This window comes from Carassius gibelio, chromosome A21, assembly GCF_023724105.1.
Source record: "Carassius gibelio isolate Cgi1373 ecotype wild population from Czech Republic chromosome A21, carGib1.2-hapl.c, whole genome shotgun sequence".
In the NCBI taxonomy this organism is placed as follows: domain Eukaryota; kingdom Metazoa; phylum Chordata; class Actinopteri; order Cypriniformes; family Cyprinidae; genus Carassius; species Carassius gibelio.
The window spans coordinates 22,602,921-22,625,508 of record NC_068391.1 but is presented as its reverse complement, the minus strand read 5'-3'; the positions used below and the strand labels follow the sequence as shown (position 1 = coordinate 22,625,508).

Genomic DNA, 22,588 nt, shown 5'->3' with positions numbered 1-22,588 from the left:
TGAGGGGGATCTGGGAGTTAGTCAGTGTGGGGCTGAAGGAGGACTCTTCAGTGGAGATCTGGAGGAAAACAGTCTGTTACATCCACGTATAAGTAAGTTTGATTACGAACACAGACTTCATGTACTCCCAGCTGTATTGCTGAACTCAGAAATGACAGCCTGTCGGGAAGAAACTCTTTGGGATGAAACAGAAAGCATGAAAAAACACCTGCAATCTGTGACACAGCAATCTGATAATCTTTATACTTCTTGAGAAATACAGACAAATGGGAAACACAGACTCCGAAAATAATGTCAGGCTAACATTGAATATAATTCCTATTCTCACTATTTACTAGTTGCTTTTTTTTTGCATGCATATTGATAGCATATTGGCTGTTTATTAGTACTTATTAGTACTTATATAGCACATAATAATGTCTTTTTATTACACATGACCATATTCTTCCTTAACTACCTTACTAACTATTAATGAGCAGTAATTAGGAGTTTATTGAGGCAAAAGTCATAGTTAATATTTATTTATACTGTAAGTGAGAACTGGACCTTAGAATAAAGTGTGTACAAACTTATTTTTTCACTTTCTCTGTGTTGTTCCAAACCCATATGGCGTTTTCAGCCAAGCATGGAAGAAGAAATGTTTATGCAGTACTACGAAAGCTCACAACGACCAATGAACACTTATAAAAGAACCATAAAAGGAGTCCATGTGCCTCATTTGCTAGATTTCAAGGCATACTACACAGGCTGAAATTTAGGTCCTTAATTATGGAAAATGTGCCTCTTCTCTTCAGCTCTCAAATCTCATGCTACATCTTGCATGTTCAGTTGCTTTCAGAGGTGCAGAATATTTTTGGATTTAAGGCATTGTTGGATATTTAATTGTTCATGCTCACTTTATTTTAACATTTAAATTAACACTAACTTAAAATTAATATTTTAAAACAAATCATTTAATGATACTGTTTCATGTAATCTTTAGCAAATATCTAAATGAATATCCATTGTATTACTATTATACTGTATTATTTGCTGTGAAGCCTAAATTCATTTGTAGCATTTCATATGATGGAATTGAGCTTTTAGTGTTTCATTTTAATTTAATTTAGACAAATATGGCACAATGTAGAAACTACAGATATGAATTCATCAGCTACTGTCCATAATCTGAAAATAATTATCGGCGTATCATTAGTGGCCATAATGCTAATATTAATGCACCCCTGAAGGCTTTTTTTAGCATCTAAAACATTGTGCAATCTGAAAGTGCATGTGAGGTTTCAGTTTCACAGAAAAATTGCATTCAGGCTTAGAAAAACATGTGAATCTACACCACTGTTCAAACGTCTAGGGTCAGTGCGTCCTTGCTGAATAAAAACACTAGTTACTTATTAGCTAGAAGTGTGCTAATAAACAGCCAATATGTTAATAATAGACATATGTTTTATAAGTATACTTATAAAGCAAATATTCTGCATGACTATATTTTGCATCCTTTAATCCTACCCAATACCTAAACTGAACAAATACCTTACAAACTAGTAATAAGCAGCAATTAGGAGTTTTCTAAAGCAGAACTCATAGTTAATAGTTAGTTAAAGGTGCTGTAGGGAACTTTTGTAAAAAAATATTTTTTACATATTTATTAAACCTGTCATTATGTCCTGACAGTAGAATATGAGACAGATGATCTGTGAAAAAATCAAGCTCCTCTGGCTCCTCCCAGTGCTCCTATTGCCATTTGCAGAAACTCCATCGCTCCCGGTAAAAAATAACCAATCAGAGCTGCGGTCCGTAACTTTGTGTTCAAAATGTAGAAAAATGTATATAATAAGCGAGTACACCATGAATCCATTTTCCAAACCGTGTTTTTGGCTTGTCCTGAATCACTAGGGTGCACCTATAATAAGTGTTTATATTCGGACTATTTTAGATTGCTTCGGGGGTACCGCTGCGGAGTAACCCAGTACCTTTGTGATTCTTCATAGACATAAACAGAGAGAAGTAGTTCCGGCTACGATGTTCTTCCACAAGACGCAAGCAGTTCTGTTTATTAACCGCTAGAGCGTCAAAAGTTACCTACCGCAGCTTTAAGATCTCAAAATAAAGTGTAATCAAAAAAGTATTGACCCCAAACTTTTGAGTGGTAGTCCATATCTGATTCATCTTTATAATGACAATATAAAATGATATGCCTTTCATTCCAGTATTGTAAATTAACACTAGCATACCAGGAACCGTACACCACAACCAGTCCTGGAGGGAGAGTCTTGGGGGAAGGTGGGCACATGGGTGCCATTGTCCTGAGCACGTTCTCTCAAGTACTCCAGCCTGCGAGCTCGGCAGAGCTGCTGCGAGAGCAGAGACTGAAGCTGGGAGCGCTCTATAGAGCCCAGCAGGATCATGGACTCTGGAGCCAGGTGGGGACACAGGCAAGGGAGACAGAAAGAAAGAGAGAGAAAGAGAGAAGTGAGAGAGACACAGCGGGAGAGCTGGAGGAATGGGGGATAGCAAAGGGAAAGTGTGGGAGGGTGGGAGAGGAGATGGACAAGGTAAAGAATGTGTCTGTGACAGGGTATGATGTGGAATTGTGGGATAACATTTCCAACTGTAAGCTTTCATTTGGGAGCATCAAGAAAACATCAAGCAAAACATCCAAAAGTATTTACAGCCTCATTTTGCACACTTATTTACTTGTATTTTGTATTTACACTGTCTCCATTGTTAAGCATCACACAAACTAAAACTGTACACTTCTCGTGGTCAAGCAATACATTAACTCATAATTGCTATATCCAGAAATCAATCCAATATACTGATTTGGTGCTCGAGAAACATTTAGTATCAAACAGCTGTGCTTCTTAATATTTTTGTGGATACTTTTTTTTGATGAATAGAACGTTCAAAAGAGCAACGTTAATTTGAAATAGTAATATTTTGGAACATTAAATATGTCTTTACTATCACATACGTTCAGTTTAATGTAGCCTTTCTGGAAAGTATAATAATAATAATTTTAATACACAGTTTTAGGTCAGCAAATTTGCTTTTTTTAATATAAATTAATACATCTTAGATTTTATGTATGTATTATATGTAGTACACACACACACAAACACACTACTTTGCTCTATAGATATTGGCATCAGTCATTTAAAACTCATTCTGAACACTGCTCATTTCTTGCCAAAAATCTTTCCGCAATCAGAAGCTGATATTGAAGAGTTATTTCAGCCGAATCACTCTTCTACACTGAGCAAAATGGGCAAAAAAGTCTCACATCTGTCTCACATCTGTCTTAAAATTTCTAATGTAAGATAGTGGTATGAAGGACATATGCACAACAAATTATTATTATTTTTTTTTAAATTAAATTAAAATATTTATTACAGATATTTTATATGACTCACCTTTGGACTCCACCAAGGCCAGGGTTTTAAGCTGGCCTGTTATGAGCGCTTCCTGCAGGTCCCGGTAAGAGGAGGAGAGAGTGATATACCGCACGTCTCTCACCATTATGTCCTCCACACGGATATTATATTTCCTTCATGTAAAAAAATCAAATAAAAAGAGAAATAGAAGTGAGCATTGAAATTCCAGGGAACTGATATGAGAGTGACAATTTGGGAAAGTTAAGTAAACAGCCCTCACTCCTGTCCCCAGCCCAGCTCTGGCAGGTAGGGAAGTTTCTGGATCCGGATGATGGAATCGTAGAGGGAAGGCTGCAGACTCTGGGCCACGGCATTGGCCAATATCACGGCGATCATCACGGGCAGGATGTGCGAGATTTGCCCGGTCAGCTCGAACACAATGACGGCGGTGGACACGGTGTGAGTGACTGCGCCGGAAAGAGCCGCCGCCCCTGTGGGAATCACCATTTCATCTCGTATCAAACTACAGTCGCAGTCACCTGCCGCAAGCCATCTGATTTCCTATTGTGCTCCTGACAAGCTTTCTGCTCCGCTGCACACTGCAGCACTACCTCTGAAACAATTTCCACGGGCGAGATCTAATTTGGCTGTTGGTCTGTGTGGGGTAATGAAAAATGTATGACTCTTGCATACAACACCCTGCAGGTTCAATTACGTGTGAGAATAAGATATAGCCACGACGGGCTGAAACTGATGGCTTTTGAAAGAAAACTAATGGATATCCCAGAGAAGGCATGCACAATCGACGGTCTCACCTACAACTGCGTATGCGCCGGGAACTATGGGATATACAGTGCTGTCAGCATGTATTCCTTCGGGGAAGACGGCGGCCATGCTCTCGCCCACCAGTCGACCGAACCCGGCCCCTGCACGACAAACAGAATTCACAATTTAGATACAATGACGTTTTGGGAGTTACAAAAACCCCAACGTGTCCTTGACGTATACTTACATGAGATCACAAACACTGACTCCTGAATAAAGCTGCAGTGATTTCACGACTTTACACACAGGCTTTAGTGAATAAGACAGTGACGAGGGATGGGAATGGAGAACATGATTGCGGGAAAAGGAAAACAACCATTAAGAACAAACTTAAAGTATGGTGGCTGGTATGAACACAAGAGCAAAACGATGTTCAAAAGTGCTCGCTCATACAATAGTGAATTGAAATGGAAACCAAACGAGCATATCCCACAGTGCTGACTTTCAAAACCAACACACGCACACGATAATCACATACCGATGAGGAAAACCGGCATGAAGGCCCCACAAGGAACAGGCATTGTTGTGGCCAAAGCTGACATCCAGAACTGAAGAAGACGTTTAGAAGCCACAAGGTCACACACTTGAACAATGACACCGTTTAATAATTAAGCAATATCACACTCGCTGTTGTGATGCTGTAGTTAAAAAAAATCAGGATGGCTGTGATTTGCCTGCAGCTGAATCAAGCTGGTTTTTACTATATATCATAAGCACAATTCAACACATACAGTAAATAGCTAAAACCAGAAGTTAATACTTAGTGACTGCCATTTCAGAGACATTATGACCATATGTTTTATTTATTTGCAACTAGAATAAATATAAAAGAAGCTGTATAATACAATAATGTTAGATTCACATATTGCCTAGTGTTTTACATTGAAATACTTCATCCAAAAATAAAAATGTATTGAAAATACACACACCCTCAGATCAAGCACCATTAAAAAAAAACAGGTTGGTGGATTTTGATTTGACAACAGAGGATGGACTTTTCTAGTGGAGGAAGAAACATTATAAAAATTAGACTTTTGGTATTTTGGCTAGAAACAATGGTTTAAAGTTATAGGTGTAATGCTAAATTTCTCCAAATATGTTCAGATGAAAAACAAACTCGGCCTGAGGGGTGATTGCATTTTTAACAGTTTTGAATTTGGGTTGAACTATTCCTTTAACAATCATGGTCTTCATATTCAACATAATATGATGAGACACACCTTCATGACAATGAAGAGGAGGAGTGTGATAAACACACCGACTTGTGGATGCTTCCAGGCCTGGGGTACTTCACTTGAATACGCAAACTCCTCAGCAACACCTTGCTTGTACCAGGTCTGGTTGTCAAACAGTGCCACTAGTGACTCATGTTGAGTCAGCTAAATGAGGAGGCAGCGCAGTTTGTTATTTAATGCAGAAGTACTGATCTCCAACAAATAAATCTATCAGCATGAGGCACACTCGAAAGACTGAAAAAGTCTGGTTGTGTAGAGAAAGATATAGAGAATGAAATCTGAAGGAATTTAATTGAGAGACAAAATAAACATGAAATATCAGACCTGGCCTGCCATGAACTGTCCAAACCCCGGAGGAAAGGTGAGTGTAGAGACAAGAAGAGTGACCACTGCTGGATACACTAGTCTTCTATGGGATGCCAAACATGAGAAAGAAAACTTTTACATAAACAAATACTAAATACATGTTTAATTATTATAAAGTAATATTCTTTGTAAAATTCTTTACAATGGAACGAAAATTTATACTGAGCTAGTACCTAAAAAAAATGCATTGGACAATGAGAAATACTGTTGAGAAGCAGTAAAAAACTCACTTTTTTAGCAAAAACTTGTTGATGGTTTTCTGTTTTCTCATAGACTCCACTATGATCCTGTTCAGGTAGACAAACAACGCACCTCCAAAACCACTGGCAATCCTGAGAGAACAACAACAAACAAACAAACAACAACAGATAAGAAGAAGCATTAATCTCATAAAACAAGAGGCATAGCTATGATCATTGCACATTTCTATTTTACAAAAAAAAAAAAAGAACTAAATTTGTTGGATTTAAAGACTAGACGTGTGAACCTGAACACAACTCTACATGTTTGAAAGCAGAAGCATAAGCTTTGCAAATAAACTGTTCTAATGCGCTCAGACATTTTTTACACAAATGTTCTTAGACAAGGATGTTGGTTTGCATGAAATCAGTGTTTTGACTACTGTAATTTAAATTATGCAAATCGCATTTCTGTTTAGGAGGAGGACGGCGAAGGTGAGACACAAACCCGAGCACAGCAAAAGCTGGAAGCTCTTGGAGGTCAAAGGGAAAGTCCAGACGAAAGCGCGTTTTGAAGAGAGCCGTGATTGTCTCTGCAGTATGACGAAGAGAGAATGACAGTCAGAAATTCATGACGTATGAATCATCTGGCTTTCATAATGGATTTTTCCCTCACCCTCATCCTTATTCCACACCGCCAGCACCCTGAAGATAAAAGCACTGAAGGTTGCCGCGAAGAATCCTCTCCAGTAGTTCCTCACAGCAAAGAACGTAGATGTGACCTCAATACTAAACAGCACTCCTGCCACAACACAGCAGATCATATGAAAACAACTCTGCTCAAAGCTGGAAGTGTACAGGGGAACGTAACTGTTATAAATGTGATATGGCGTTATCTCAAGTGGCCAGCTATGATCACAATGTCAGGACTTACCTCCAATAGGGGCCGCAAAGCAACAGCCCACCCCCACTGCACAGGCGGCTGACAGCATCTCAGTGTTTCTCAGCTCGTTCTGTCAGATTAACAAGAAAACCCAATGCATGCAAATCCTGTTTCAAATGACTGTCGCGGTGGCATTTAACAGACAGCCAAAAGTGGAACAGGGTAATTACACTGATGGATACATGGCAATGACATGCGGAACAACGTACTGCTGTGAACACAGTTAAAAAATGGACAAACACTGCTCTTTCATTCACTATATGCTATCTTTGCTACGGCCAGGTATGATGAAGTCCAGGAAGACTCTAAATTGCAATGGAAAAATGGTAAACTTAAAATAAAAATAAAAATAAAAAAATCACAAATGGAGATTTAAAAATAAAATAAAATAAAATTAGATTTTTTTTTCTTTCATTACAACACTTTCAGTAAATCTGATCACATGGACACACCCAAACATAATAATACCTGCATCTTACCTTGTTTCCCTCAAAGGGCTCTTCCTTCAGCAGTAAATCAAAATAACACACATACATGTGAATATCTGCACTCTGTTCTTTCAAAACCTAGCAATACTTTAAGTACTGACACTGTTGTTTAAGTTTCAAGTCTGTATCTACAAACAAATAGATAATTTAATTACAAATAAATCTTAAAAAAGATTTTAAAATTTCGACTACGTTTGATCTGTCTGTCTATCTATCTACACATCCATTCCAAAAGAAATCTATCTATCTGTTTTTCCCTAGCCCTAATTGGAGCTCATTCATATCCAACTATCAAGGGTAACACCCACAGGTATGAGGTGTCAGACAAATAATTATCAGCACGACCTGTTACCCCAGACCCCACTGCCTGATTAACTGTGCAAACATGTCATTGACATTTGCCTAATTAAAGTGCATTCAATTACAGTGCAACAGTTCAAATGTGCCGGAATGTTTATGTTCTCCGATTTTCTGTCAGATTCGCTCTGCTATAACAACATGTTATTGATCCATTCCCCAGGGTGCTGTGATCTCTCAGGTTACTTTGTGGGAAGAGTCCAGAGGGTTTATGTGGAATCACATAAAGGCTGACAAACGGCTCCATTCACTGTGCTTGACATTCCCTCGGGAACCGACACCTTGTGTACTCTGACTAATCACAGACTAACGAAAAACCCTAGAGAACCCTCAGCTGCTTGTTTGTATGATACACGCAGATGAGACTGGAAGAACAAGGCCATGATATTCCGGTTGCAGTGACATGTAAAGTAATGATACAAACACAAGTCATTGGTAACGCTTTATGATATCTCTCATTAATGGGTCATTATTAACAGGCCATTGCATCATTTAACAAATATTATATGATGTTTAATTGATCAGTAGTTAAAGTACAGTCAAATATTATTAGCAGGTGTTACCCCAACTATTGTTGTTTTCAGTGTTTTTTTCCTTTTCAAGGAGAGTCTGAAAATATCAGGTAGATTTAAACTAATGTTAACTCTTTGTGCACATTTGCTTTCTAATTCCTTCATTTTAGAGTGTGACAACAGTGCCCAAAAGGGTTCTTAAAGCTGCGGTAGGTAACTTTTGACGCTCTAGCGGTTAATAAACAGAACTGCTTGCGTCTTGCGGAAGGACATCATAGCCGGAACTACTTCTCTCTGTTTATGTCTATGAAGAATCACAAAGGTACTGGTTTACTCCGCCGCGGTACCCCCGAAGCAATCTAAAATAGTCAGAATATAAACACTTATTATAGATGCACCCTAGTGATTCAGGACAAGCTAAAAACACGGTTTGGAAAATGGATTCATGGTGTACTCGCTTATTATATAAATTTTTCTACATTTTGAACACAAACAAAGTTACGGACCGCAGCTCTGATTGGTTGTTTCTTACCGGGAGCGCATGAATTTCTGCAAATGGCAATAGGACCACTGGGAGGAGCCAGAGGAGCTTGATTTTTTCACAGATTATCTGTCTCATATTCTACTGTCAGGACATAATGACAGGTTTAACAAATATGTATAATTTTTTACAAAAGATACCTACTGCAGCTTTAATAGGGCTACTAACATGTCTGATTATTTGATTGTAAATTGTCTTTTGTAAAGCTTAATATGTTGCAATAATGTTTGTTAGTGGAAGGTATTATAAAGTGTTACCACAGAATGAGATGTCAGAAAGTTACTGACAAAAGACAGCATTCATAGAAAATCTCTCACCATGTAGATTCCTCCAAACAATGCCATGAATTTGCTCAACAGAGCAGCACACAGACTGGCAACATGAACAAATGGTCCCTAGAGGACGCGAGGGGAGATAGAAATAACAGATGTGATCGCAGGGCAAAGGCTTAAAGTATTTTAGCATTAGAACGCTTATCTAGGATCAGATATCCCCTCTCGTGCACCTCTTTGCCCAGAGGCATGCCACTTCCAAGGGCACAAGTTAAGCCAATCACTTTGGCGACGAAGGTTTTGAAAGTGAGGTACTCTTTTAGCACCACACCTCGGAGAATGGTCTTCATCTCTGGGATCCCAGAGCCTAGAGGAAGAAAAGACGAAGGGGTTTACAAAGAGATCTGAGAACACTTAAAGGCCATTTGGCTTAAATTGATTACGTGAGCATGGGTGAGTGTGTGCGTATCTCACCCACTGCCTGTGGCGCCAGTATCTGTGTGAAGCCGGCGGAGAATGTGATTAGAACTACTGGGTAAGTGACCCAGGCCAGGTACTGTAGCAACATGTTATTGTGCAGACCACCGTACATCCACTTCTGTGCTGCAGACACAGACACACAAAATATAATTACATCTCTGTAGAGGGATAAGATGTCTACCAATGCGTGTCCTCATGCACTATTCTATGTCATTTGTAGTATAAATAGTGTGAGTAGTGTGTTGATGTTGAAAACTGCAAAAAGAAAAAGTACACTTCATATACCTGATGGTGCACTTAATAAACAAAAAAATGACACTTAATGTACTCAACATGCACTCAGCTGTCTAAAATTCATACACTAGATGGTAAAGTACATAGTAAATTGCATAATAGTCATCTGGTATGCAACTATAGACTATATGTGTACATTTACTTGTGTTTAGTTATTTAACTGTTAATTTTTTAAGTTCATTGTCCTGCCCAGTTTATACTGACACCTATTAATGTGGATGAAAAATATGTATGTGTGTTTATATATATATATATATATATATATATATATATATATATATATATATATAATTTTATTTAAATGGGCATAACTTAATCAAACTATAGACTATACATCTACTTTTACTTGTGATTTGTTATTTATTTTTTATTTTTTACTATTCATTTTCCTGCTCAATTTGACAGCTGTCTTAGAATTAATACTGACACCTATTGGCATGGATACAATAGAAAACATTTCTGAATAAAGAAATGCCCATGACTGAATAAAACTTATGCTCTGTGATTAGTTGTAAAACTTTCCAATTATTTTCCTACCCAAATCAATGACACATAATGGTTTGGATGAAATAGTGGAGTTTTTCTGTAATTGAAAAAATGCCCATTAAAGGTACAATTTGTAAGACATTTGCAGTAAAATATCCAAAACCACTAGGCTAGTGTTATATATTTTGTCCAGCTGATTACTAAAAATATCTCTAATGTTTTCAACTACTAGTAAATCATGAGAAAATTCCCATTCTAGACAGTGACACGGGGTAGTGCAGTCGCCTGTCAATGATGTTAGTTACCCTTTGTTACCGCCTTTACTGACGTAGAAACCACATGACAACAGTGTCGCGGACAAATGTGGAAGTAGCTTTGCGACAAACTTCAACTAGAAAGAGATGCTGATCTTGCTTGTGTTTTACTCGACAATTGAGTTGTTTTGATTCGTATCTTTACAGAGAACGTATGCTATTATAACGATCAACAAGATTAGTATTATGGGGCATACACGCCAAACGCGGAGCATCACGTCTCTAGACCCGCACGAGGACGCGTCTGGTTTCATAGTGTGATCGCGTCTTTGCATTGACTTTGTATGTAATCTACTCGCGCAAATCTTTGAATTCACATTAAATTCATGATTTATCTTTCCTTCTGATTGATGGCCGTCAGCGGTTGGGTAGAAGACAACAAATCCCATCATTCCACACTCCTTCTTAGCATCTTCAAATCACATGATTGTTATTGTTTTGGTAGTGAGCCCTCTAGTGGCAGGTCCTACAACCTGTACCTTTAACGAAATCACACTATAGACAATTGTTTCAATTCCTTTTCCTGCCTGAACTTTATACTGACACCTACTGGCGTGGATGAAAAAAATATTATATTAATTTTATTATTTTCATTGAAGAGATGCACCTTAACTGAATCAAAAGTGCACATTAATATGATGATTACTGGGATCATTTAAATCGGCTGAATATGATCTCAGTGGTCCACCTACAGTGGTCCAACTACAGTACATTAAAGTCCCTTTAATGCTAGTCATTTCACTTGATCCCCTTTCACACTGCACGTCGGACCCATCATATTGCCGGAACATTGCCGGGTCGCCTTCTGTGTGAAAGCAATCACGTCCCGGGAGAGCGCTGTGTGAACAAAAGCCAGATCTAATTCCGTGTCAAAGTGATGACGCGCGTTAACGCACGACTCTTTTACTGGCTGTTTTGAAGGAAGATCAACGTTCGTGAATCACAACGAAAAAATATGTGCAAAATGTAATGAAGCAGAGATCAGTTAGTTCCTCACCTTCCACGCTGACGCCGAGATCGTTCGCCTGCTTCAGTGAAAGTATAACATGCCTCATATTTTCGACTCGTACATTACACGTCACGCCCTGATGTCACGTGTCATTACGGGATCTTTACGTGTTTTGTGTGAAAGCACGCACATATCCTGGGTCATCACTGGCAGTGTGAAAGTGCAAAATCTAGGGACCCGGGAACAATTGCCGGAACACTTTACCCCTGTATTTGCCGGAATGGCAGTGTGAAAGGGGCTTTAGTAGGCCATCTTTGAAATGCCTATTGGGCATGCAAGTGCAGCTCCTATCTCTCAGAATAGGGAAATTATCGAATTCTCCAAAACTGTTCACCAAGCTTACGATGAAATTTCATCTTTGAAATCAACAATGAAATCTGAAAACAACTGTATAATAAATGTTGTTTCTTTTGTTCAAATAGCGGTAAATGGCTAGACCAGCTAGTGCGCATGCAGTCCTAAATGCAGTGTCACGCTGACTTCTCCGATATGCGATTGGCTCTTCTATTCATAAGGTAGGGCTTCTTCGATAGAGCGGTCATATTGAGTGTTGCATTTTCCCACATTCAAAACTATATAAGTGACATGCCTTGGGTATTCTATAGTCTTTGGAGTTTTTCCCCTATTTGAAATCAACATGGCAACTAACATTAGGGGGTTATCTACTCTATGGCTCTGTCCTGTACACTGAGTGCTCCTGCACATTTGCAATGACAGTTGTCTGCCATTTGTCAATTTATGAGTATAAAGGTCGTTGTGCACCCTTAATGCTCCCTTCCTGATGTAGACTCTACAACAGACTACCACTGACAGTCCATGTGACATTACAAGACCAAGGTATGGACTCAGTCTAAAAACAGGCCCTGTGTAATATAAAATAGTTTTCTGGGGGCCATTGACATGACTGGGTTCTTCATTTCATGCGAGTGTACGTCATTTTAACATATCTGTCATAACATATGTAGTACTTCACAAGTACTACTTGTCTTTTTTGTACACTTTTGAAGTGTTTTTATGTGTGGAAAGCACTTTATGCAGCTAATACGGTGACATTAAAAAATGCCCTTTATATGTACTAAGACAATTCTGTGCTTTTTTGTTAATCTGAACTGTCACACCTCCCGTCCTTGTAAATAAACATTTTGTAAAAAAAAAAAAAAGAAAAAAAAGAGAGGTCTGTAAGATGGCATCAATTTGTTCAAGCATTAATAAACAATCGCAGAAAACACATGATGATGAAAAAAAAAAAATCAATACTTGACTGATTAAATGACACCATCTGGACTTTCATGGAACCGTGCCAAGCAGCACTTTATTTTACAGTCATGTTCCTCATGTACATACTATGTACTTTTTTATGTTATTAAATAACTAGTTAATAACTATGTAATGACCCTGAACCTACCCCTAACCCTACCCCATTTAGTTACTTTATATTACAAGTACGTTTTAGGTAAGTACACTTAAAGTACACTGTAAGTACTGTACATATAAGTGCACATACTAAAATGAAGTGCAACTGAAAATTGTCCTTTTCTTTCTTGTCATTCTTTTCTCTCTCACCTTGCTGGCAGAAGGCAATAGTGTAGTCCATAGCCCAGCTGACCAATGCCATGAGAAGTCCCAGGAGGATGAGAAAGATCCAGTCTTCACCAACACGGGAAATCAAGAACTTCCGACACCATGATGTACAGACTGCAGAGAGAAATTATACAGATTACCTAAAAAAAAAGAAAATTCAGTCATCATATACTCTACCTGTCATTCCAAAACTGTATTACTGTATTTTACTGTACTGTATTACTGTATTACTGTATTTTTTGATACACACAAATGGTGAATTATAATAATATGCTCCTGTCCAAGCAGTTCTAAGTAATGACCACCAAGGCACTGAAGCTTAAAAATATGCAAAATCTATAGGAAAATCAATTTATACAACCACAATCAAAAGACTGCGGTCTGTAAGTCTCTTCTGCAGGTCTTAATTTGATTTTAAAAAAAACAGTAAAAAAATGTAGGTACCACTTTATATTATGTGGCCTCATCTACTATGTACTTACATTTTAATTTATCATTTGGTACAATGCACTTACTGTTTTTACATTGTACTTATATTTTTTTCAATACCTGCATGTAATTACATCTGTAATAATTACACTGTTGACCCATCCCTTACAATTTTACCCATCCTTAATTCTACCCATACCACCAAACCTGTCCCTAACCTTACCCGTATCCCACCTCTATAGCAGCAAGTGTTTTGCAATACAATATGAACACAATAAGTACATAGTACTTATTTTTGATGTAAGTGCATAGTAGTTAAGGCCACTTAATGGCCTTTTATAACTGTTGTGTAGTTAATAGTCTATGTGTGTGTGTGTGTGTGTGTGTGTGTGTGTGTGTACATAGAGAGAGAGAGAGAGAGAGAGAGCATGAGTCATGTGGAATACTTTTATAATGCATTTATAGTTATTGCATGGCAAGAGCAAAATCATTGAATTTTCTATTCTAAATTTGAATGATCAAGGGGTGTGAGTAAATTCAGTCATAATTTTAAAATGATCAAATTTATTAGGCACCATCAACACCCACAGTTTCCCTGTTCTTTATAGGTCAGTCTGTGTTCACGGCATAGAGATAGGCTGTATGAATTGGAAATGAACAACCCAAGAGCAATTACCCAAACCCAGCAGTAGGTGCACAGTATGCTTTAATGAAGTTAACATTTGCTCATAAAAGGGCTTGTTTTCCCCTGGAAAGTTTCCAGACTCCTGAGAAAACTGAGAGGGTGAACACTTGTGCTGTTGCATAGGGGTGGACAGGGTTGCAGAGACCAAGACAGGAAATGGCTTGTGTGTGTGAAGATAAGACGCATCTGAAAGACAGCAGAAAGGGAAGGGTCACGGCAGGTGAAGGGACCCCTCTGTGTAGAGATGCTGCCCCGCCAGCTTCAGCACCCGCTCAGCAGCCGTTTGTGCTAGAGTTGGCACACGGGCAGATTTGCCAACTGAAGTGACACAACAGATGTCTTTGCTCTCAAAATAAACCCTGTAACAATCCACAACCGAGAAAGCAATAAGCCGAACCAAATTTACCGCAACTCAAGCCGCATTTTGGATGAGCAAACCTGCAGTGCTTATCTGCAAACCGTGCCAGACAGAAGTGCTGAGATGCGGCATATTTTGACACTTAATGGGAGTTTGAGGAATAACCGTATAAATATGCAGAAACCCATGCTTCCCCACACAGACTTTAATGTCTTTGACAAGTGAGTCACAGGCCAGCACTGGAAGTGACATCCTTATGTGGCATGCATGCATAATATAACAATGTATTATATATCCAAGACCTATTTATATCCCCAGAGCGAGTGGAAAGGTGTAGGAGGTTTGGTGAGTGCCAATAGTATCTGCCCTCTTTCTGCCTGATATGACAACTTATGCTGCATTTTCTTCATTGAGCCTCACAGTTTCCCATGAGGACGAGCTGCTGGACTGCTGCCAGTTCTCTGTTCGCATCCACAGATCCAAAACAATTAGTACTGAAATAGACAGATTAAGTCAGCTATGGTTGTAGGACTTCTCTCTAAGTTGCATAGAAACAGACAGCAGGATGCTGACAGCTTGTCGCAAATCTACCCCCCTCTGTCATCTTGAAATTCACAAATAAAGTGTAATTATACAAGAGAGAGAGAAATATGTGCTTATATGCTCTGTTTGGTTATGGGCTGTGTACTGTATGCTCTGATGCTAGATCTCATATGAAAAACATGCATATTGTTTTGACAAATATGCTTAATTAAAATAAGTTGATCAAGGCAAACTGTTTGATTTCATTAATGTGGTTTATTGAAGCAAAAAACAATAATGTTTTGGGTAACAATTTATTTTTATAATCCACTTTCTACTATAAGCAACTATGTAAACCACCAGTCATTTAAACATTAGTAGACTGTTTACTGTCTGAAGTGGAGTGTAAAAATAAAATTAATTGGAATTGCATGGCATTATTGTTAAGAAAAAGTGTTTATAAATTTCTCACTTTGTCATAGAGCCATCATGAAAAATTTCACAACAACTCATCACTAAATAATGTTTTTGTGGGTGTGTATGTGTGCTGATGCCAGTGAAAATTTTGTCTGGGTAGTTACAATTTTTACAGAGCCATCTGATAAAATAAATAAAAAAATAATAATATCTGTTATTGATTAAATCTTGTTCTCTTTTATTGAAATTTTTGCAATTACACATTTGAGTAAAGAAGGAGCAGGAACAGGCAGAAACACTGGAGGATAATGGAAATTTTGTATAGTGCAACTCAGACTGTAGGTGGGGAAATAGTAGTTGGTCATACTCTATTGTGCTGTATCAACCATTAACAAACTCAAATATTTTGTTGTATTCTGGAAACAGGCCCGGAAAGCACAAACCGTGACTGCCTATATTTATAAATTAGTTTATTACAGTATTTTATGATAATCTGGCATAACAACACTGACTTCATCTCAAAAGATAATGAGCTGCCATCAAAACCAACACCATAAGCACGTTCTCGACCAAAAGGTATGCTATCTGCCAAAATACTCTCTTCTGGCCAAAACATCACATGTATCCTTGACAGAGAAGGCAATCCCAAAACGCACTTTGACAAGATCAGTGAAAAAAAAAAATCCTTTGCACAATACTTAAAAAATACTGTAGAGTGAATAAAAATTGATTGACACCCAATATTTCAGTTTGCTATGAATTGCTTATTAGAGTCTCATTTTCTCAACAGCAACAAGCTAACAGCAAATGCTTAAACACTTGCTTATTTCAGCAACTTTTATTAGTTTTTTTAGTTTTAATTTAGTATTTTGGTTATTTTATAATGTTTGGTGTGATTTCTACAGTCAACGGTCACTTATACTCAAACTACTGTTTGTTATAAATATATCTACTTTGCTCAATCCATAAAAGTATTTACATTAGTTTAGTGTGGATAAAAATGTAGCATTTTACCCAATATTTCTGTACGCTTTGTATTTTAATGCATCACGAGCACCATGCAGTTATGGCAATCTATTAGAGACCAGAGTCCATTGCAGAGAGCCATGTATGTGTTGCTGCATTTGCATGGCATTCCAGATCAGTCACTCATTAGGTTTCATGATGGTTAGGATGCCTTAGTAGGTAGCCACCTATGTAGGCAGTATGCAGAGTGGCAGCTCACTAGAGTTTTACAGTCAGATGGAGGAATAAAATAGAAAGACAGAGATACACAGAGAGAGAATCAGACATATGGTGCCAGCTCTGTAGACCAGTGTGTAGGTAGTGAGCTGACAAGCCTCCAAACCCCTCAAACTCAGTCAAGGGGGATCAGAAAGACCTGCGCTGCACACTTCTGATAGATGTCTCATGCTTTTCACACTAAGGGAGGCAGGAAGGATGATATAGAGACAGATGCGGCGTGTCTTTGGAGATTAAAGAGCAGTCTATTTATATTACAAGAAAGCAATGATATACCTCATTAGCACTAAAAACATTGGACTGTGAGACACTGTTGACTATTTAATGAGAACTCAACTCTATATACGGTACAGACCAAAAGTTTGGACACACCTTCTCACTCAAAGAGTTTTCTTTATTTTCATGACTATGAAGATTGTAGAGTCACACTGAAGGCATCAAGGGCTATTTGACCAAGAAGGAGAGAGATGGGGTGCTGCGCCAGATGACCTGGCCTCCACAGTCACCGGACCTGAACCCAATCGAGATGGTTTAGGGGTGAGCTGGACCGCAGACAGAAGGCAAAAGGGCCAACAAGTGCTAAGCATCTCTTGGGGAACTCCTTCAAGACGGTTAGAAGACCATTTCAGGTGACTACCTCTTGAAGCTCATCAAGAGAATGACAAGAGTGTGCAAAGCAGTAATCAAAGCAAAAGGTGGCTACTTTGAAGAACCTAGAATATGACATATTTTCGGTTGCTTCACACTTTTTTGTTATGTATATAATTCCATATATAATTCCACATGTGTTAATTCATAGTTTTGATGCCTTCAGTGTGAATCTACAATTTTCATAGTCTTTGAATGAGAAGGTGTGTCCAAACTTTTGGTCTTCTACTGTATATATATATATATATATAGTTCTGGGAATTTATCACAGACTTCCAATATGAATGGCAACTGCTTTTGTCCAAAACTCTCTTTTTTCAGCAAGCCATCTTAACATACCATTAAATGGGCGAATAGTTTTTATCTCTAAACTCAAATGTTAAGGTCCATATAATACCTCCTTTGGTGAATGGTGATGCATTTCTAGACCCAGATGCAGAGGCACACAGAGGTTCATTACAGATACACTGCACGTCTATGTGTCTCATCTATCACCCCTAAACAGCGCAGACTGATTATGCTCCCTGCTGGTGAATGGCAAGCACTGCACTGAGGTGCAGAGAGAATTGAACAGGCTGATAAATGCTTTAAGTTGTTGTTTGCAGGCTAGACAACAGCAAAACGTTCATCGCCAATGCTTGAAAAATGTTTGGGGAAAAGTGTCTCCACCATAAATATGAAGACCATGAAGATGCCTTTAAGATTCAGTTGATGGTCACACCTGAGGAATATGTTTCAAGGATTGATAAACAATCAGAGCTTTACAAACCACTGACAATTAATCACCAGTAGAGGGCAATCTGGAAAACAGGAGGTTAAACACCACATCTGCAAGCACGGAACTGCCTCGAATACATGAGCAGACCCAGATGAACTTTTTCAGGAATATATGCGGAATGGATTTAAATATGCTAAAAGCTATGCTTCATGCAGGTTAGCGCTGGTTTGATGCTAGTCTAACAAGGCTGAAAAAGCTGGATAGCCACCATGTTGTATTATTATCATGCTTTTTGACTAAGAAAGTCTTGCTGGTTAAAGGGATACTCCACCCAAAATGTAAATTTTATCATTTATCACTTACCCTCATGTTGTTCCTAATCTGTAAAACCCTTGTTCATCTTCAGAAAACAATTGAAGATATTTTAGATGAAAACCGGGAGGCTTTTTAATGTCCCCATAGACTCCCAAGTAAGTTACACTGTCAAGGTCCAGAAAAGTATGAAAGACATTCTCAGAATAGTCCATCTGCCATCTGTGGTTCAACCGTAACATAATGAAGCGACAATAATAATGTTTGTACACGAAGAAAACAAGAAAAAAGTCTTTATTCAAAAATTCCTCTGCTCTGTTTCTCTCCTCATCATCGTCGCGCCATTTTGGAGGTTATGAGCTGAACGCAGGCAGCGTACGCTCTTCTGTATCAGCGGCGCTGGGTACAGCCTCCCGGCTTTCATCCAAAATATCTTCAATTGTGTTACGAAGACGGACAAAGCTTTTACGGGTTAGGAACGACTCGGGGATAAGTGATTAATGACAAAATTTAAATTTTGGGGTGGATTATCCCTTTAAGTTGGAACAGCAGTCAGGTTTTAATTATGGTCTGCATCCCTTAATTCAAGGCCAAAAATCCCCTAACGATGGGTCTCAAAAGTATGTAAAACTTTTACATCTAGAGGAAAATACTGTTTTCAGATAGGGTTTCGTTAACCACAAAAGTTAGATTAATCAGAGCACAAACAGAAGTAGTGATATCTGAGTGGGGTAACCATAGCAACAGCTCCTTGATGGCTGAGTACATTGACAAAACATAAGTACTGTCATCGTTTTTGACATTTGTTTTTCTATGGACAATTCTTATTTTTATGGAATATGGGAGTGTATATTATAAGTGATTTATTGGTAGATTAAATCATGCATTGTTTTTTTTTAATTCACGTCTCCTCATCATTTTGAATCAAAGTTCCAATCCTTCAGGAAAAGCATGAATCATCAGTGCCCAGTTTTACTGCCACTTATTCCATGTGGGCCTGAACAAGAGCTGCATAAATCCCTCCCACTTAGCCCCACGGTCTCACCTAATCCCCAGTTCCAGCATGTTCTTACCAACTCTTTAGCCTCCTGCCTTTTGAAATCTTTTTTCTTTCGATCCCTGCTGCCCTTCATCCTTGTGGATTTGCTTTGCTTTCCTAGCTTTGCTCTGTTGCCACTGCTGCAAATAGCAAGCTATGATGCATGCAGACCAGCCAGCAAACAGTTGGCACATGCATGTATACAGCACACCCACCTTGACACTTGGCACACGGGTCCTTCTCATACTCCATCAGTTCTGGCGCCTGGCCGCGCACACTGGTGGTCCTCCGCAGTGCTCCATCCTCACGCAGACGAGCTGCCTCTTCTTTGGCAAAGGCCCCCAACTCCTGTGTATAGCGTCCATACATCTGAAAGTTAGACAGGAGTGAATGAAGATTTTTACCTGGCAAGGAAATGAAGGGAAACCAAGCCCTGAAATAATGTACAACTTAACAGGCTGTTCAAAACCCCATCAAATAAATATAGGTAGTCTGTCAGAGGTTCCTGTCCCTTAGTACGATTCCATTAAGCTACAAAGGTTCACTGGAGTGGTGCTATTTGTGAGATTTACTGTGTATAGTTAAAGAAATAGTTAGCCCAAAAATAAAAATTGACTAAAAATGTACTCACCCTAAGGCCATCAAAGATGTAGATGGGTTTGTTTCTTTATCGGAACAGATTTGGAGAAATGTATCATTGCATCACTTGCTTAAAAATGGATCCTGTGCAGTGAATGGGTGCTGTCAGAATGAGAGTTCAAACAACTGATAAAAACATCATACTAATTCACAAGTAATCTGCAAGCCTCCAGTCCATCAAGTAACCCTGTGTGAAGTAAAAAGCTGCATGTATGTAAGCAAATCCATCAATAATGCATTTTAATTTTAAACTATTGCTTCTGGCCAAAATATGCGTTCATAATCGATAATCCAATCCATAATCCAAAATAATGTTTCCACCGGTGAAAAAGACAATCTCCTGCTGTCGTCTTACATCAAAACAACCAAAATATTTAAAACTGTTTTGGACTGTTATTGTTTGTAAACTATGCTTGATCTGCACATATTTCTCTCCTGATTCAGGTGAGACGGAGAAAGCAGTATTATGGATATAGGACTTATATTTTTACTGGAAACAACAGTCTGAAGTTAAACATTTCTTAAAGGGGGGGGGGGTGAAATGCTATTTCATGCATACTGAGTTTTTTACACTGTTAAAGAGTTGGATTCCCATGCTAAACATGGACAAAGTTTCAAAAATTAAGTTGTACGTTTGAAGGAGTATTTCTGTTCCAAAAATACTCCTTCCGGTTTGTCACAAGTTTCGGAAAGTTTTTTTCGAGTATGGCTCTGTGTGACGTTAGATGAAGCGGAATTTCCTTATATGGGTCCTAAGGGCACTTCTGCCGGAAGAGTGCGCGCTCCCGTATAGCAGAGCAGAGAGAGGCTGTGCACAGACAATCACTGATCAGAGCGAGAGCGTAGCGAAATGTCACAAAAGGAGTGTTTTTGGTTGCCAGGGCAAGACAACCCTGCACAGATTACCAAAGAAAAAACAGCATTAAGGGACCAGTGGATGGAGTTTATTTTTACAGAGCATCAACGGAGTTGTGCAAGTGTTTGTGTTTGTTCCCTGCATTTCTAAAATGCTTGTTTTACAAACAAAGCCCAGTTTGACGACGGATTTGCGTATCGTTTATTTCTTAAGGATTATGCAATCCCAACGAAAAAGGGTCACGAAATATGCTTAAAATATCTCTATGCTTAAAATATCTCTGCCTCCTTGTTAGTGCGTCCCCTCCCATCCTGGAGACCCGGGTTCGAGCCCTGCTCGGAGTGAGTCCTTGCTGCTGCTGCTCTCGTTCAGTTTCAGCCTTCACAGCTGTCACAGCTTCCAAACACTCTCAACACAACTGGCGCTCGTGATTCTTTAGCTCCGCCCACACGTCACGCCTCCAGGCGCTCGTGTTTTTCCGGGAAAAATCGGTACAGACTATCTTTCTCTTATGAATATAATAAAACTAAATACTTTTTGGAGTTATGAAGGATGCAGTACTACTTTATAGGTACTCAAGATTAACATGATATCGAGTGAAAACGAGCATTTCACCCCCCATTTAATGATTAATTTATTACCATGCTAATTACTGTAATGGTTTTATCAGCTCGCACTCATCTGATGGCACCCATTCACTGCAGATGAGTTGTTGATGAATAGGTCGTGTAATGGTACATTTCTCAAAATACAATAAAGATGGCCTATAAGGGTGAGTAAATTCTCATCAAATTTGCACTTTCGGGTGAACTATTCCTTTAAGCATCCACATTTGACCTAATTGGATGATGGAAATTGTTGAGTCACTCTTATTCCTCTCGGAAAAGTCCACCTGAGATGTGATTTGAGCTCTTGCCCATACAAGACTTGCAAGATTACAAAGTTATGAATTGTTGATGTTGTTGTGTGTCTCAAGTATGTTCTTCATGGAGGCTGTAACTTCTATGTTCTCTTTTCCTAAGGCTCCGTCACCTAGACAAACATCTTGGTGAAAAAACTTCTGAGCAGATTAAGATTTATTCCATGTTTTTTTTTATTATTATTTTTTTTATATAATTTACTTTCCTTCAAAGTATGTTCAATGCTTTGGAAATTGTTTCTTGACCTGAGTGTATTTTAAGTTCTTGACCTGAGTGTATTTTATATGTATGTTGACGCAGTTTGGCTTTGAAAATGCCTTTGCCCTGATGACATAATGTTTCCTTAGAAATCCTGCAAAGAGATGCTCCCACACAGAGCCAGGTGTGTATTATTTTGAATACATGTGCGTCATTCCTCAGATTTAGATACACAGATTCCAATTAAGTCATAGTCTGATTGGTTAGATCAGTATTAATTTAGCTTTTAAATTAAGTCACTTAATACTTGTTGATTCAGTTATTATTATTATTAATAATAATAATAATAAAC

General features: G+C 38.5%; 1 protein-coding gene across 1 annotated transcript in view; it reads right to left on the bottom strand.

The window, feature by feature from the left end:
• Window positions 1-19,992, bottom strand: part of LOC127941625 (chloride channel protein 2-like) — a 30,312-nt gene extending 10,320 nt beyond the window's left edge. Inside the window, exons 1-18 of the mRNA XM_052536923.1 lie at window positions 19,839-19,992; window positions 13,236-13,367; window positions 9,564-9,692; window positions 9,323-9,456; window positions 9,135-9,212; window positions 7,399-7,422; window positions 6,911-6,989; window positions 6,653-6,778; window positions 6,485-6,569; window positions 6,028-6,129; window positions 5,756-5,840; window positions 5,417-5,575; window positions 4,675-4,744; window positions 4,187-4,297; window positions 3,652-3,862; window positions 3,411-3,544; window positions 2,232-2,410; window positions 4-58 (exon numbers count right to left, since the gene is read on the bottom strand). Of these exons, the coding sequence (XP_052392883.1) occupies window positions 4-58; window positions 2,232-2,410; window positions 3,411-3,544; window positions 3,652-3,862; window positions 4,187-4,297; window positions 4,675-4,744; window positions 5,417-5,575; window positions 5,756-5,840; window positions 6,028-6,129; window positions 6,485-6,569; window positions 6,653-6,778; window positions 6,911-6,989; window positions 7,399-7,422; window positions 9,135-9,212; window positions 9,323-9,456; window positions 9,564-9,692; window positions 13,236-13,367; window positions 19,839-19,992 (2,047 nt within the window). The remainder of the gene's footprint in view (window positions 1-3; window positions 59-2,231; window positions 2,411-3,410; window positions 3,545-3,651; window positions 3,863-4,186; window positions 4,298-4,674; window positions 4,745-5,416; window positions 5,576-5,755; window positions 5,841-6,027; window positions 6,130-6,484; window positions 6,570-6,652; window positions 6,779-6,910; window positions 6,990-7,398; window positions 7,423-9,134; window positions 9,213-9,322; window positions 9,457-9,563; window positions 9,693-13,235; window positions 13,368-19,838) is intronic.
• Between the last annotated feature and the right edge of the window lie 2,596 nt (window positions 19,993-22,588).